Raw genomic sequence first — 16,090 nt, 5'->3', positions numbered from 1 at the left:
TTTGGGAGGTAGCCGCATAAGTAAATAAGTAGTTACTGTATAACAGAATGTGATTACAGTTAACACGGAGCTACGCAAGGCTTCGCAGTGGAAGGGACTCTTGGCTGGATGAATAATCATCTGTGTGCCAGGCAGTGTTGGCATGCATTATCTCCTTTAATTCTCCAGACGGCTCTCTTGTGCTATTATTATCCCCATTATATAGATGAGGAAACAGGCTCAGGGATCATTCTCAAAAGCAAATCTGAACTTGTTACTTCCCTTGCTCACAGACTTTCAGTGGCTCTCCGCTTCTTACTGGCACTTTCCAGCTCTCACACGATCTGCTTTGGCTTAACTCTCCAGCCTCCTCTCTCCACATTCCCCTGCTCAACTTCCAGCCATGCTTACCTACTGCCTTGAACCAGCCTCCAGTCTCCAAGCTATTGCAAATGCTGTCTCTTCTGTCACGATCATCCTTTCTTCTCACCACCTATCCATTCTTCAAGTCTCCGACCCTACAAGGCTGGGTTATGGGCTCCCTCTAAGGGCTCCTTAGACCTCCCCAATCTTAGCACCATTTGGCTCTTATCACACCAAGTGGAAATTGTCTGCTGACTCATCTGTCTCCTCCACTAGACTTTAAGCTCCAGGAGGGCAGGGCTGTCTGTGTCCGTATCATTCACTGCTCTGTCTCCAGCACCAGGCACAGCATCTGGCACATAGAAGGGAAACGAGTGTGAAAAAAGAATTGGGACCAGCAGGGAGACATGCCACAGAGTCATCAGGGAGGACCACCAAACATCCTTCCAGCTAACAATTAAAGCATTGATAATGTTGGTGAGTGCAGTCTTCAAGTTGCCCAGAAGAGCATACAAGATACTTATGAAAAAGGCTGGCCCTGTGCCTGCCACATAGTAAATAATCAATCGATAGCAGCTATTACTATTTTTTAAAAGATTTTATTTATTTATTTGACAGAGAGAGTCAGCGAGAGAGGGAACACAGGCAGGGGGAGTGTGAAAGGGAGAAGCAGGCTTCCCGCAGAGCGGAGAGCCCCATGTGGGGCTTGATCCCAGGACCCTGGGATCATGACCTGAGCCGAAGGCAGACCCTTGAGGGCTGAGCCACCCAGGCGCCCCACAGCTATTACTATTGTCAAAATTTAAGTAGGGAGGGGTCCCTGGGTGGCTTAGTCAGTTGAGCGTTGGACTCTTGGTTTTGGCTCAGGTCATGATCTCAGGGTCATGAGATCAAGCCCAAAGCCGGGCTCAGTGGGGAATCTGCTTAAGGATTCTCTCTCTCACCCTCTGCCCCTCTCCCCGCTCTCAAATAAATAAATAAATAAATAAATAAATAAATAAATAAAGTCTCTTTAAAAATGTAAGTAATGAGGAAAAGGCTGTATACTCTGAGGCTGGGTGTAGGAGAGCGAGATTTCCTGTGATCTTTTCCTTAGTGCTGGACTTCTATATTGTGGCCTCGGTGCGTGGATCAGAATTCCTTCTGCAGAGATAGCGGCAGGGTGGTAATGGGGGTGGCATGGTGTGGTCAGGCTAAGTTAGATGATGCTGAGGTTAAACTCCTCCCCACCCCACCATGCCCAAATTTCCCACTACATGTACAGGGCAGGTTGGTGGTGGGAGGGGGACTCTCAGGGACTCAGACTGACAGACATTTTATCTCAAGGCAAGCCTCTACAGCAGCTGAATCAAGAAAGCAGAACTGCGGGGACTCTCACCCAGCAATTAACGGTCTCCGCCCAGCATTGAGCCACGTCCCTCCTGCTCACAACTGATTGGCTAGAATTAGTCACATGACCTCATCCAACCAGGAGGGTCCAGGAAGTGCAATCCAGCCATGTGTCCAGAGGGGGAGAATCACCTTATGGGTCCTTTTAGTGACTCCAAAGCCAAGACCCTCTTTGGGAACAGTTTGGAGGTGCTACAGCTCTGAGGAGCTCCAGAAGCTTGCCGTTATTGAGAACCTTTTATGGAAAGTGGGCATCGCTGCCTCTCTGCCATTATGGTTTTTTTTCATAAAATTTTTCCAGATTTTTTAATATTTATTTATTTGACAGAGAGCAAAGAGAACACAAGCAAGGGGAGGGGCAGAGGGAGAGGGAGAAGCAGACTCCCCAATGAGCAGAGAGCCCGGTGTGGGACTCGATCCCAGGACCCCAGGATCATGACCTGAGCCAAAAGCAGCCACTTAACTGACTGAGCCACCCAGGTGCCCCTGCCATTATGTTTCTTTCATAAAAGTGTAGCGCCAATCCTGAAAATGATTACTTATACTGCAGGGTGTGTGCATATGTGTGTGTGAGAGAGAGAAAGAGAGAGACTGTGTGTTCTCATCCAAGCATAAACAGTCTGTCACACACACACACACACACACACACACACACATACACACACACGACTGGGGGCTGAGCCTGTGGAGCTGGCCAGAGGGATGTGTAGATCCCTAGATCCTTTATCTTAAGCAGGAAGTGTCTGCAAAGGACAGGACTGAGATGGCCTGAGCTCTGCTCAGCCTCAGCTGGGCTTTGCCAACCCACATGCGGTATTACTCCTGACCGGGTGAATAACCCAGGTTTTGGAAAAGGACCTGAGGGGTTCCCGTTACTGGTTCTGAGAGCTCCAGGTAGGGGCTGGGGTTTTCCTGGAGGAACTGGACCTTCCACTGTTAATCCACCCTGGAAAGGGCAGTCCCAGCACAGAACGTGAGGGGCAGGGAGGTGTGGGCTCCGGTGGGGGACGCCGAGGCAGACATCGGGGGGGGGGGGGGCTCCTGGGAGAACAGCCTGGGTCTGTGGGCTGTCGTAGCAGCTGAATCAAGGATCTGCCACTAGGCTTGTCTGAGTAGTAATTTTCAGCCTTCAGTGAAGTCTTCCAAAGGTCATAGCTTTGAGGACAACTCACAGAAGAACCTATGCCACAACTTGGACAAAGAAGCCATGGGGAATGCAGCCCTGCCGTTCTCCCAGGCCCGTGTGGAAGGGCGACCTTGTGAAGCAGAGGGCTTGATCCAGTGCTGTGGGCTATGGAGGTTTGGGACTGAAGCCTCCTTGGAGGAATGGCCACAAGACTAGGACTCCAGGTACTCCTGCCCAGACACTGGGGGATACCATGACGTTCCAGTCTTTCCAGTGTTGGGTCACTGGTTCACCCTCTGATCTACTCATCGTGGTGTCTAGGGGTGGGTGTGGAATCGAGGCAGAAGAGCAGGCTCTTACCACCCTGGCACCCAGCCTCCCCCCACCACTATCCAGGACCATCTGCTTCTACAGCAGAGTAACCTTCCTCTTCCGGACCCTGCACACCACCACCTCTACCTCCCGCCTCCCTCCCCAGGGTCAGCACACTGTCTGCCAAGAAGCCATTTTGGATTCTATCCAGTCTACTCAGGTCCTTTCCCAGACTTTATGTTCTGGATCTCAGTTATATGTCCATGACCATCCCTTAGATCAGGCTGTCCCTGAGAGCAGGGACTGGTATGTCCTGCATACATCTTCACCCTCCCAACCTCGAAGATCCCTGCACCTGGCTTTGTCCATCTAGGGGTCAGCTAGATGACATCACTATCCAACAGACTGAACTGGGGTTGGGATGGGGTGGGCAGTGGGGAATGGAGGCCGACGCAGAGCATACAAACTGGGAGCTGTTTATTGTTGCAGTGAGAAGCCTATGTACAAAGAAGGCACAAGGAGGGGGAGGGAGCTCTCCTGCTACAGTACCATGGAAGTGTGTAGGGACTGGAAAAGGGGACTGCCAAAAGGCAGGGGTCTGGAGAGGTTTCCTGGAACCAGCCTCACCTTCTAGAATGGGCCTCAGGACTTAGCCATGGGAGAAGGAGGCAGAGCTAAGTTGGCTCCGAAAGCCAAGGACAGCCAAAAACCCCCCTTCTAGGCCCCCTACCCATGGTCAGTGAGGGGAGAGTACGTTCCAGCCGATGGGGCAGGGACAGGGCTCCCTCCCCGTTCTACATTCAAGTGTTGCTCCCTCCGGGATCTTTGGGGTGGGGGGTGTCTCTCCGGGCCTTCAGAGGCTTGGATGGTAGTGGTCAGTGAGCAGTGGGATCTCCTCTCTCCTTCCAACAGCTCCTTGGCCCAGGACTGGTCCCCTCCTCTGCTGAGCATTCCTCCGTGCTCCCAGGGCAGTCCCTCTGCAGTCGGCCGGGCTTGTCGGTCTTCGTTTCTTCAGACTGCATTTCCTGCCGGAAGGGAACCTCCTCTGAGGAGACAGGCTTCACAGAGCTCTGTGAAGGAAAGCCATCCTGGGGACCTTCCTTCTAGTCTGCTGTGCTCTTGGGTCCAAGCATGCCAGGTCCTGGAAACGCCACTGTGGGCAACCTGAGGTGGGTCCCACTCTCTGGCACGGGCGCTGGGAGCCGCGGCTGGGGGGGCCTGGTGCGCTGTTCCCTGTCAGTAGTTGTAGTCTCGATAGCAGAGTCAGTCCAGTGATTATGGCTCAAGATGGGTCCAGTGTGAATGCTGGGGGCGTCACCACAGTGGGGGCCTTTTCCTCCTGGCTGGGGTGGGGGAGGCCCTTTGGCTTGGTTTTGGCACAGGTGGAGGCAGGGACACGCATGTCCACGCACCATCCATGGTGCACAGCACAGTCCACAGGCGGTGGGCCCCCCCCATGTGTCCAGGGCCCATGGCCCAGCCCTCCTGCGGGGAGAAGTCCGTGGCCAGACAGCTTGTGCCTGTGCTAGAAGGGCTGGGTGTGCCCAAACCTGCTGGCGCGGCCAAAGGCAGTGGCCCCTGTGGACTGTCAGGGGCATAACTTATGATAAATAGAAGGGGGGCTGGGGGAGCGGGGGTGGGATCAGGGAGGACGTCAGTAGTATCGGTCCCGAGTCTGCCAGCTGGTCACCCAGTGCTTCTTGGGAGGCACGGTGCTCCCTGGAGGTGGGTAGCGCTCCTCCTCCCTGATCCGCACCGCGTGGTACTTGGGCATGATCCGGTAATAGCGGGTCCGCTTAAAGAAGTCACACTGGGGGGGAGGGGGAGGAGAAGAGGAAGGGCATCAGCATCCAGTCCTCGAGGTTGTGGGACGATGTGCCTAGCCCCTTCCTCCGCCACCCAGGACCCCTGACCCAAACACATGCCATCTCCCTGTACTGTGACAGGGAGGGCGAGGTTGCCCACCCTCGGCCCCAGAGGAAGGACGAGCTGAGGAAGGCAGAGAGGAGAGGGGGAGGCAGCTGGAGACAGAGGGTTGCTGACGGGATGGCTAGGAAGCATGGTGGTCTACCCTGATCACACTGTGGGGGCGGGGGGCCAGTGTGTCACCCCGGAGGGGCTCCAAGGAGGAAAGGTACCAGTTCTAGGTGAAGGACTCTCCTAGTCCCCTCCTTCTCTGGAGGTGGAAATGGAGGCCAGAATCACTCTGGATATTTGCTGCGTGGCCTAGAGATGGGGCCTAGCCTCGGCCTTGGTCCTTTTCTGATCCCCAGAAAGCAAAGGGGGCATGGGGAGCACTTTATGGCTCCCTCTTGGGGCCCCAGATCTTCAGGGGAGGCAGTGAGAAGACATCTTGAGCTCTCCCAGGGAGTGGAGGGAGACCGTGGCCTGCCCTTTGGGGTGGTGCTGAGGGCAGAGTGAAGTGCAGAGAGGGCCCATGAGGAAGAAGAGCAGATAGGACAGAGTCAGAGGCCCCGGCCAGCTGCGGGGCTCAGGGAAGAGGGCCCGGAGGCCGCGTTACCCGGGTGGGCCGGGGGCAGGGGGCTGCCCCCCTCAGTAGTCGTCCGTCAGCCTCTCTGTCTCTGACGGCTGGCTCTTCATCTCCGCCTTCTGCCTCTTAGCTTCATACAGGGCGCGAGTGCGGGCTCGCTTGAAGAAGCCGCACTGCGGAGGGGAGGAGGTGGGGATGGGCCATCAGGGGGCGCTGGGGGGTCCTGGCCAGCAGCACTCATGGGCTGGGGCTTAGGGCTGGGGAGCCTGGATGCCTGGGTCCCAGCCCCTGCTTGGTGGTGTGGCCAGAAGCCAGAGCTCCTGGCTTCCCCTTTCCAGCCTGCAGATCCCCCCATTAACCAGGCAGGGATGTCCTGGTGGGTGAGGTGAGGATGGGGGTGGGGGGGCAGGGGGTGAGACTGCAAGCTGGGGAGGAGGTGGGGACAACACAGGAGAAGGGTGGGGGTGGGATGGAAGTGAGGAATGGGATGAAGGGAGAGCTGGTGAGGGTCCGCGGGCAGGAGGTCCCAGAGCGGGAGTCCGGGTGGTGGTCTGGGGGTCCTCACCTTCCACAGCAGGAGAATGATCAGCCCCAGCAGCAGCAGCCCGGCACCCACAGCCACAAGCACCAGCCACAGCTCGATCTCCGCTGGCAGCTCCTCCACCAGGTCAGAGTCAATGTCCACGGAGAACTGGCAGGGGGTGAGAAGGGGCTCAGCCCTGTGTCCACCCCCTTAGGCCCCAAGGCTGCATGCTCACCCCTCCTGTCCCAGCTGGGCCCAGGACCCTGCTGTTTGACCTCCTACCGGCAGGGGGCACTCAGGCACCAGGAAAAGCCCCTGCCTGCCCCCTGACAGCCGCAGATACCTCCATGCTCTGGTTCTCCCTAGGTGCAGACCTGGCTCCAAAGGACCAGCTTCAGATCTGGGATGCAGCCTGGAGTCTGGGTTTATAACCCACACATCCGGGCTTGAGTACCAGCTCCATCCTTGATGAACTGCGTGGCCCTGGACAAGTAAGTTCACCTCTTTGAACCTCCATTTCACGCTCTCTGTTAAGGAAATCATAATGCCTACCTGACGGTGTATAGCAAAGTGGTCAAGAGCATTCTGGAGCCAGGCTACCCGGGTTCAAGTACCAGCTGTGCTATTCACTAGCTGTGTGACCTTGGGCAAATCACTTAAACTCTCTGTTGTTCATCTGGAAAATGGGGATTATGAGAATGATACCTACTACATAGGTCACTGGTGAAGATTAAATGTGTTTACTATCAGTAAACTGCTTTGAGCAATACTTGGTACATAAGCAGCAGTTCATAAATATTTACAAAAAGCAAAGAATGCAGAGCATAGAGTACCATTGTTTTTCTTCCCTTACAGTGGATATATATAGATATATTTATTTATATTAATCTATAAAAGTATATTATATACACTATATGTAATCATATATACAATGCAAAATATATGTATTATACAACTGCATTGTTATATATAATATATATTATTTTATAACATATATAATGCAATATTGTATATAATAACATTATAACATACATAGCATAGAAGTGCTATATAATATATATAACAGAATTATATTACATATAATGTATTTTTTATATAGTGAGAGAAAATTTTTTCTGACTATATATGGTTATTTCTTTAAAAATTATTTTGATTATTATTTTTGTTTAAATACAGATGATATCAAGAAAACTAAAGGTTCCCAGTCATTTTACTCCCTAGAAATAACTCTTCAGCATTTTGGTGAATCTCCTTCCGTAGTTTTTCATGCATATGTTAAACACATGTCCTTTCTTCTTCCACATAAACGGGGTCTCTGTGTGCTGCACACCCCTCCTGCGACCTGCCCTGCCCCCTCTTTCAGCTATAATCATCATCTCTTGATGTCAGTTAAGAAAGATCAACTTGACCTCTGACGACTGCATAGTCATTCTAGAAAATGTACCACAATGTATTGAACCGATCTCCTACTGAAAGACATGTAGAGTGTTTCCAGTTCCACGCCATTATAAACCACGCTTTCCAATATCCGCATATATTTATATTTGCATATTCGTCCTCTTAGCTCCTTAAGATATATTATCATGGGCTGGATCAAAGGAAGTGTGCGTTTTAAACTCTAATAGATATTGACAAATTCCTTTCCAAAAAGAATCCATCCATTTATACTCTAACCAATAGCATTTCCTTCTACCTCATCGGCACCAGACAGCCTTTGTGTTTTTAATCTTTTCCAATCTGATAGGGAAAAAAGTCCTGTGGCTGTGATTTTTATGTCCTGACTACGGCGGTGGCCATTTCTAGTTCACCCTGGGTACACTGCCTGTTTGTGTTTATGCTACCCTTTACCCAGACATACTAAAAACATATATCAATCCTTCGTCTTATATGCTAGAAATTTTTTAAAAGCAATCTATCGTTTGCCCTTCTAGTTTCCTTTTATCGTCTCTTTTGCTGTGTACAGGTTTAAAATGTCATACAATCTAATTGGTCAAATGTTTCCTTTGCAACTTCCAGGTTTAGTCAGCTAACTCCCTCTCCCCATAATTAAAGATTCTTATTAAACTATTTCCTGAATTTTCTTCTGGTATATTCAGTTTTATTTCCTCCACTTAAATATTTAATCTAACTCCACTGTAGTTTTGGTTATCATGTCAAGTAAAGGTCTGTCTTTACTTTTCAAATGCGTTCTCCCAACACCACTTCATAATCCAACTTTCTCCATTGGTTAAGAATGACATCTGTATAGGGGCGCCTGGGTGGCGCAGTCGTTAAAGCATCTGCCTTCGGCTCAGGGCGTGATCCCGGCATTCTGGGATCGAGCCCCACATCAGGCTCCTCCGCTATGAGCCTGCTTCTTCCTCTCCCACTCCCCCTGATGTGTTCCCTCTCTCGCTGGCTGTCTCTCTGTCACATAAATAAATAAAATCTTTTAAAAAAAGAAAAGAATGACATCTGTATAATAACGTAAATTTCTATTCTGTTCCATTGGTCTTTCTGGCCCTTCCTCCGCTATCTTAATTTATTTGAGGAGACAGACCCCAATACATTTCAGCAACCCTCCCTTCGTCTCTGGTATCATGTCCTCCATATCTCCACTATAGCCTTGTCACGAAAAATTATTGACAATATTGTCATTTTTCCCCCTCTCCGATGTAACTCAGAATCAAGTTTGAGAGCTTTGTTTTCAAGTTTCCATGGAGATAGAACATCTTCACAGAGAAGTTGTGCAGATCGAATAAGCTCACACAGAGATTCTCAGCCCCAGTTGCTCCTTAGAGTCACCGGGGGACTTGTAAACGTACCCCACCTGGGGTCCCACCTCCACGGACTCAGATCATTGCTTAGGGGTATAATCCAGACACCGGAAGTCCTAGTGGAGTCCCACGTGCTGCCAAGATTGAGAACCATGTAGCTAACGTGTGTGAGTGTTCTGATCACCTGCCCTGTGCTCCCGGGCCCTGGCCAGGCACCGAGGCTCCAGAACACGTCACTCACCCACACGGTCTTGTTCTCCATGTTGATGGTGGGGATGCTGGTTCGGAGGAACAGGGTAGCCCAGCCGGATACACTGACTCTGTCAAAGTCTCTGTAATCCTGAATGGGGGGGAAGGAGTGGGTCCAAAGAAGCCGCCAAAGCCCCTCTGAGCCTCCCTTTTGACCCTGAGCCTGCCCCCCAGGGCAGCCTCCCGCCACACAGCATCTCTCAGCAGCACATCCGAGAGCCAGGCATCTGTCCACACAAACGCACATCATTCATGCATCGGGTCCTATGCCGGATGCGGGGGACAGCAGAGACAAGGAAGGTCACGGTCTAGGGTCAGGTCTCTGGGCTAAATCTGGCCCGTCACATGCTTTTGTAAATAAAATGTTTTTGGCCCGCAGCCACGCCCATTCATTTCTACATTGTTAATGGCAGCTTGTGCTCAACTGCAGGACTGAAGACGCGCGGCAGAAACCGTACGCCCCACCAAAGCCGAAAAGATCTCTGATCTCGTCATGGGCAGAACAGTTTGGTCTAGGCGGCTGGCATGTGAGTGCAACCCAGAGCACAGCGTGGTGGGTGGCACGCGCACCTTCTGAGAAAGCTCTGGGGGTGTCTGGAGAGGTCGTTTGCAGCCAGAGCCCTCAGAAAAGACCTCACTGGTGGGGGAGCGGCCGGGAGAGCTTGAAGGGCTGAGGAGGAGTTTCCGTGCAGAGATAACAGAAGGGGATCTGGCCTTCGGGGGGAGGGAGCGGCCCCGCAAAGATGTGGGCGTGGGAAAGGAACAGGTGCAGGACGGAATAATGGACACACGGGAGAAGGTCGTTTTGGCTGGAGACGACCATGACATCATGTCCACACGCAGACACACATACTAACGCTGACAGGCATACAGTGACAGGTGCACAACGCCGCCTGTGTAAAATTCGATGCTCTCACGGACACGTGCGCACACAGCACACGTACGCATATGAGGCCTGGCTTGACACTGGCCTCACCCTCTCCCTGTTGCTCTCCCCACCCTGGCAGGGGGGGCGCGTAGAGACCTCCAGACCCAGGCACTAACCTCAATGAAGGTGCTGTTCCATACTCGTGCCTGCACTGTCACATTGGTGATGACGGGGGTATCGGGAATGGGGCATTCCAGCCACACACAGCGGGCCTGGTCACTGCCACACTTCTGAGGTGGGCAGGGAAAACAGGACGTGAGACAGTCTGGGACTCCACATTCTTCCTGCTTCACCCCTTCCCTTTGGCTCTTCCCCTGGCTTAGTCCCACCCATGCCAACCCCAAGGGGCCCTACCTCACCCCTTCACTCGTGCATACCACCCCACCCCCACACTTACCCACTGAAGTCCCAGGCTTTAGACCAAGCACATATAGATGCCAGGGACGTAGATAACATGACATCTGGTCCCTTCATATATAAATGGGGCCCAGCGCCCCCTTCCCACCCCCTCCCACACTGAGCCTTTGTTCACACTAGCTTCCGCCACCTGGGACACCACTTCCTCCCTCTCCACCCAGTGAGGCCTCAACTGGCTTCCCAGGCCTGTTCCTTTCTCCCTTCAAACAGAGGGCGCCCTGCACCACCCCCATCTCCCTGCCTCCCCTCCGTCCTCCCTCTCCCATTCCCAGCTCTAACATCCAAGACTTCAAGCAGCTATATCACCCCCAACAGGACGGGAATAAAGCCAGTGTCTCTTCCTTTGGCCCCCTGGATTGGCTGCTCCCCAAGGGCAAGAGGAGAGGGATGCCCGCTGAGGTAGGAGCTGAATCTTCCTCCCTCTGACTAGGGGCGCCTGATGGCACAGGGGTCTCCTGGTGACTAGCACCCAATTTTCCTTGCTTCGGTACCCCCTGGTGCCCACACGCCCTGTGATGGTGGGGACGATCCCTTCCAACCTTGTCCTGGCCACTCACCAGCTTTGTCTCAGACTTGGCTTTCTTGGCAGCAGCCAGAGTGACTGGCGGGGGGGCCGGGCCTCCCCCTGGGTCCAGCTGTCTCCGCCTGCGCTGTGGAGATGGTGGCCTGTCCCCAGGGACCTGAGGAGGGAGGGAGATGTTGGCTGGGAGGAAGGAGTGGGAGCAGAGTCAGGGGAGAGGCAGAAAGGGCAGGGGGGCGAGGAAGCCTCCTGAAGGTGTATGCGGAAAGGGAGGGCAAGACACTGGCCTTTCTGCCCTGCAGCATGCAAAGGAGACATGATGCAAATGAGATGTAAATGAAAGACCCCCCAGTGGTGTGCTTACAGAGAGTGTGAGGTTCAGAGGGTTGACAAGGTCTCCAGGTGGTCGGCAGGGCCAGGACCCATTGCCATGGATGGTGATCTCTGCGGGGTACAGCAGCCACTTGCCATTGATGACTTCATAGGGCCACTCCAGCCCTAGGACCAGGGTCCCCAGGGCTGCCAGCCCTTCCCCCACTGGGCCCACCTGTGGGCACAAGGGGTGTCATGGCCACTGCCTCCTGGAAAACCATCTCCATCTCACCCATCCCCAACCCTCACACCCTCAGCCCCCAGGCCCATCCCCGCCTTCCCAGGAGTCCCCGCCTAGGGTCCCCATGGCCCCCTCACCTGGAACTCATACTTGAGGGGGCTTCCCACATCCTCCACAGTTTTCATGCCAGACTCGCCCATCACTGTCCCTCCGAAGAAGCTTTGTAGCCGGTGATTCACTCTAAGGGTAAGAAAGATGCTGGTCTGGGGGGGATGGGAGGGGCCCTGGCAGAGCGGATGGGCACCAAGGTAGGCGACCTGCAGCTCCTCTGACATCAGGCAGACCTGAGCTAAGTCCCTGCTTTGCATTTACTCTCTGTGTGCTAGTTACTGCCCAAGCAAGTTAGGTATCCTCCCAGAGCCTCAGTTTCCCCATCTGTAAAATGGAGTTCATAGCAGTTGCTATATCATGGGGCTGTTGTGGGAAGTCAATGAGTTGCTGTATGTAAAATTCCTAGCCCAATGAGCTCTCATGAAATGGTAGGGCCACACCAACACCTGGGCCCCAGGGTGGCTGATTCCTCCACTGCTACTTGCCTTACAAGGGAAGAAATAATAACAACGATAATGATTGTTATTAACGGAAGGGGCGACCCAGGGGCAGAGGACACCAGGCCTACAGAGGTGTGTCTGAGGAGCTTGGGAGCCACGCTGAGGTCAGGGAGACCCTGGCACGCGCACAGCAGGCTGGGGAAGGGAGGCTACCCACATGCTGAGTGAGGCCTGGAGTGTGTAGTCCACCAGCAGGGTCAAGGTCACGGGCCACAGGTTGTCCTGGTGACTTGACCTGGGGCAGGAAGGCAGGGGGTAGGGGAGAGGTGTCAGCTGAGGCCCGGGCTGGAGGAGGTCCCAGGGCGCCTCACCCCTGCCGCACACTGGCTTCTTGAGGTCACTCACGTGGAGAGCTGCAGCTGCGCCTGGAGTTCCCGTGTGTGCAGGGTCACTCCGGTGACCTCGAAGGCGATGAGCAGCTCCATCTGCCATGAGGACCAGGGAGGCAGAGAGGGGCGTTTGGGGCCAGGCAGGGGTGATGCCGTGGGGGAGAGAGGGGCTGAACCCTGGTTCTCTGGCCTCCTCCCCCCTCCCACCCCGTTCTGGGCCAGGGGCCTCTGCCTGGCCACCTGCGTGCACTCTTTCACCCTGTTAGCCTCATCCTGCTTCCCTTTCCCCTTCTTCTCTGTCCATGCCATCTCTGCTAATTTCAACTACATGACCTTGAGCAAGTTACTGTAACTTCCTTTTTTTAAAAAAGATTTATTTATTTATTTGAGAGAGAGCACGCATGTGCAGGGGGAGGAGCAGAGGGGGAGGGAGAGGCAGAGAATCTCAAGCAGACTCCATGTCGAATACCCAGCCCCAAGAGGAGCTTGATCTCATGACCCTGAGATCATGACCTGAGCCGAAATCAAGAATCAGGAGCTTAACCGATTGAGCCACTCAGGCGCCTGAGTTACGTAACTTTCTAAGCCTGAATTTTCTTTCTGTAAAGTAGCATCTACCGCCTCGAAAGGTTGTGAGAATTGCAGCATAAAAAAAGTGTGAAGTGTTGGACTCAGGGCCCGGTACACAGTAGGTGCTCAGCAAAATCCAGTTCCTCACCCCCACCTGCTCTAGTTTTGTGCATAGCTCCCTAGCGGCCCCGTTTTTCTCAGTCTCTGAGTCTCTCCCCTTGCCCTCCTGTATCTCCCTGTCCCCTACGCTGGCTCTTTGCTTCAAGGAAGCCTGGGAAGCAGGCAGGCAGAAGCAAGGTTAAGGAGCTCATCAGAGTAGCAGCCTGGGACCCACAGGGCTGGGAAGGTGTGGCCGGCACTCACCCTCTGGTTCCGCTTGAAGGGGTTCCCCAGCTCACAGACAATGGTCTCATTGGCCTGGCACATCCCAGCCTGAGGAAAGCAAAGGAATCAGGTCTGGGTGGTCAGAATAGGGCATCTCCCGCCCCTTCCCTGTGGCACTGGGTCTGATGCCCTAGAGGCTTGAGCACCAGCTGCTCCTAGCATTAGAGACGCTGCAGACACCTGAGGAAGCCCAGCCGAGAGGAAGCAGGGTGGACACAGGACAAATGAGAACACATGTCAATGACATGCATATAAGGATGTAAATGCTTGTGGAGCCCTGGGTGGGCTCTGAGCCCTGCGCGGGGGGGGGGGGGCACTCACGGGGCGCACTGAAGACAGCAGCAGGGCGGGAGGCACGGTCAGGGTGAGCAGCGCCTCGTGGGCGTCCTCCCCAGCGCGCTCCCTGCTTGGGGCGTTGGTCACATCGATGCTCAGGAGCAGTTTCCGGCCATCTCTGCTATACTGCAGCCTGAGTGGGGGAAGGACCCCGGATCTGAGCCCAGAGCCCCGCCCCGGCCCGGGACAATTAGGCCCCGCCCCTCAGGTCTACGAAGTGAAGAAAGTCCCTTCTCGGGACAGCCCGGCCCGGCCCTCTAGCCTCTGGAGAAGCCCCTCTCCTGGCCAGCGAACCCAGCCTAAGCATCCACCCGGCCCATTAACGTCCCTGCTCTCCACTCGCCTCTCCCCGAGCCCCCCCCCCCCCCCCGCACCCATCTTCCAGGGTCGCTCGGATCGCCCAGACCCGCAGGGCTCCGCCCCTCACCCCCTCTCTTAGCCCATGAAGCCCCGCCCCGCCCCTCCCTTGGCCAATCAGCGCGCGGTCCAGAGCGCACCTGCTCAGCGGCTGCCCCAGCTCCGACAGGAAGGCCGCCCGCATCTGCAAATTGCTGTCGCATTTGTTGTCCTGGCCGCACTCTTTCTGGAAGTGGACCTGGGGGTGGCCGGAGGCGTGAGGGTCCATCCCCCACAGCGCCCTCTCGCCCCACAGGCCTCCCGGTCCCCGCCCTTCCGGCCCGGGCCCCACCCACCTCGGTGTGGTTCTCCAGAACCTGCGCCTGGTTCAGCACCGGGTAGGGGTCTAGGGACCGCAGCCCCAGCCGGGGGCGCTCGGGCATCCTCAAAGGTAAAGAGTAGTTCATAGAGATGATGATGGGACGGAGTTTGTCGCGGACGTTGTCCTGGGGAAGGAGGGGGAGCTGAGCCCAGCGCCGCGCTCCCCTCCCCCCTCCCCAAGTTGGACCATCAAGGAGGAGCTGAGGCCCCCTCCAACCAGTAAAGCTGAACCCCTTCTGGCCTATCACCAAATTGACCCCCTTCCTACAACTTTGATCCACAAGCAAGGTGATGGGACTCCTTCTCCCCAGAGATGGGGTGGGGGGCATATTGGGGGGTCAGGGGTTTGTTGAACCTCCCTTCATTCCCGGGGTCCCCAGGATGAGCTCTTTCAACCGTGATATCCTAGAGCTGGTCCAGCTGAGCTGGTCCCACACTCATGGGCCCCTTTACCCTGAGACACCAACTAAGCCAAGAGTCTCACATCCCTCACTTTTCTCAGAGGCTCTCTATCTCCTTCTACCACATTCTGTGCACTGTACCCGCTGCAGACCTATGGCCTCCCAGGCCAGCCACCCCCCACCTCTGTCTCCGGGGAGACTCCAGTCCCATGCCCCTGACCTGGGGGGACTCTAGCTAACCTCCTCCAGAGATCTTGGAGCCCATGTCCCATCCCTGGCCCCTCCCTCACCATCAGGAGCAGTTCCAGCTTCTGGCAGCGCATGTCAGGCATGGAGAAGAAGCCGTGGAAAACGGCTGACTGGCTGCGTGCAAAGCGAAGCCGAGGGGGTCGGCGGTCCCGATCGGCCTCCAATGTGTAGGCCAGGGCTGGAAGTGGATGGGGTGTTACCAAGTGGCCAGGCAAGCATGCCCCTCCCTGCCCCACACTCCCACACTCACTGATGTTTCGCCTGTAGTTGGGGTTCCCTGCACTCTGGTTGTAAGCAAAGCACAGCTCCACCTGCAGGCTGTTGGGAGGCGGGAGACACAGAGGAAGCGGTCACAGTGGGACCCAGTTATCCAGGCCCCGGCCTTCACCCTTGTACTGGGCCAGGCTCTTAGGAGGAAAGGCAGGGGCAAATCTGGGGAGCCCACAGAGCTGGTTTGGGGTGTCCTTGGCCTCTTCCCTCCCCACTCCCATGAAAGCCATAGAAAACAGGGTTAGGGGGCGCCTGGGTGGCACAGTTGGTTAAGTGTCTGACTCTTAGTTTCGCCTCTGGTCATGAGCTCAGGGTCGTGAGATTGAGCCCCTCTTTGGGCTTCACACTTAGCAGGGAGTCTGCTTGAGACCTCCCTCTCCCTCTGCTGCTTCCCCTCCCTCTAAAATAAATAAAGTCTTAAAAAAAGAAAACAGGGTTAGAGGTCACCAATGGGGAAACTGAGGCCCTCAGAGCAGGAGTTGCCCAAAGTCATCAGTTGGTTGGTGCCCTGCCCGGTCTTGTACAGGACGCGCTGTGCAGATCTCCTTCTCCTGCTCACCCCTGCTTTCTGCTCTGGGTCCCTTTCCCTTCTGATCCAGGCCTCATTCACTCAAAGG

At 54.8% G+C, this 16,090-nt stretch overlaps 1 protein-coding gene across 9 annotated transcripts in view; it reads right to left on the bottom strand.

Moving 5' to 3' along the window:
- Window positions 1-3,629: 3,629 nt before the first annotated feature.
- Window positions 3,630-16,090, bottom strand: part of ITGA3 (integrin subunit alpha 3) — a 31,911-nt gene continuing 19,450 nt past the window's right edge. For 8 of the 9 annotated variants that reach the window (XM_087854488.1, XM_087854489.1, XM_087854490.1 and 5 more), the window contains 16 exons: window positions 15,454-15,521; window positions 15,245-15,381; window positions 14,529-14,678; window positions 14,334-14,431; window positions 13,822-13,969; window positions 13,480-13,548; window positions 12,563-12,642; window positions 12,375-12,452; window positions 11,744-11,846; window positions 11,418-11,600; window positions 11,091-11,213; window positions 10,233-10,346; window positions 9,181-9,279; window positions 6,226-6,351; window positions 5,691-5,833; window positions 4,815-4,979 (listed from right to left, as the gene is read on the bottom strand). In XM_087854488.1, the coding sequence (XP_087710614.1) occupies window positions 5,723-5,833; window positions 6,226-6,351; window positions 9,181-9,279; window positions 10,233-10,346; window positions 11,091-11,213; window positions 11,418-11,600; window positions 11,744-11,846; window positions 12,375-12,452; window positions 12,563-12,642; window positions 13,480-13,548; window positions 13,822-13,969; window positions 14,334-14,431; window positions 14,529-14,678; window positions 15,245-15,381; window positions 15,454-15,521 (1,687 nt within the window). In that variant the 3' untranslated portion in view covers window positions 4,815-4,979; window positions 5,691-5,722. Of the gene's footprint in view, window positions 4,980-5,690; window positions 5,834-6,225; window positions 6,352-9,180; window positions 9,280-10,232; window positions 10,347-11,090; window positions 11,214-11,417; window positions 11,601-11,743; window positions 11,847-12,374; window positions 12,453-12,562; window positions 12,643-13,479; window positions 13,549-13,821; window positions 13,970-14,333; window positions 14,432-14,528; window positions 14,679-15,244; window positions 15,382-15,453; window positions 15,522-16,090 lie in introns of all 9 variants that reach the window. The other variant, XM_087854491.1, reaches the window with a different exon arrangement.

Source organism: Ursus americanus, chromosome 23, assembly GCF_024610735.1.
Source record: "Ursus americanus isolate L20-20 chromosome 23, mUrsAme1.1.p, whole genome shotgun sequence".
Lineage (NCBI taxonomy): Eukaryota > Metazoa > Chordata > Mammalia > Carnivora > Ursidae > Ursus > Ursus americanus.
The sequence above is the reverse complement of the archived record's forward strand: the minus strand, read 5'-3'. Positions and strand labels throughout refer to the sequence as shown.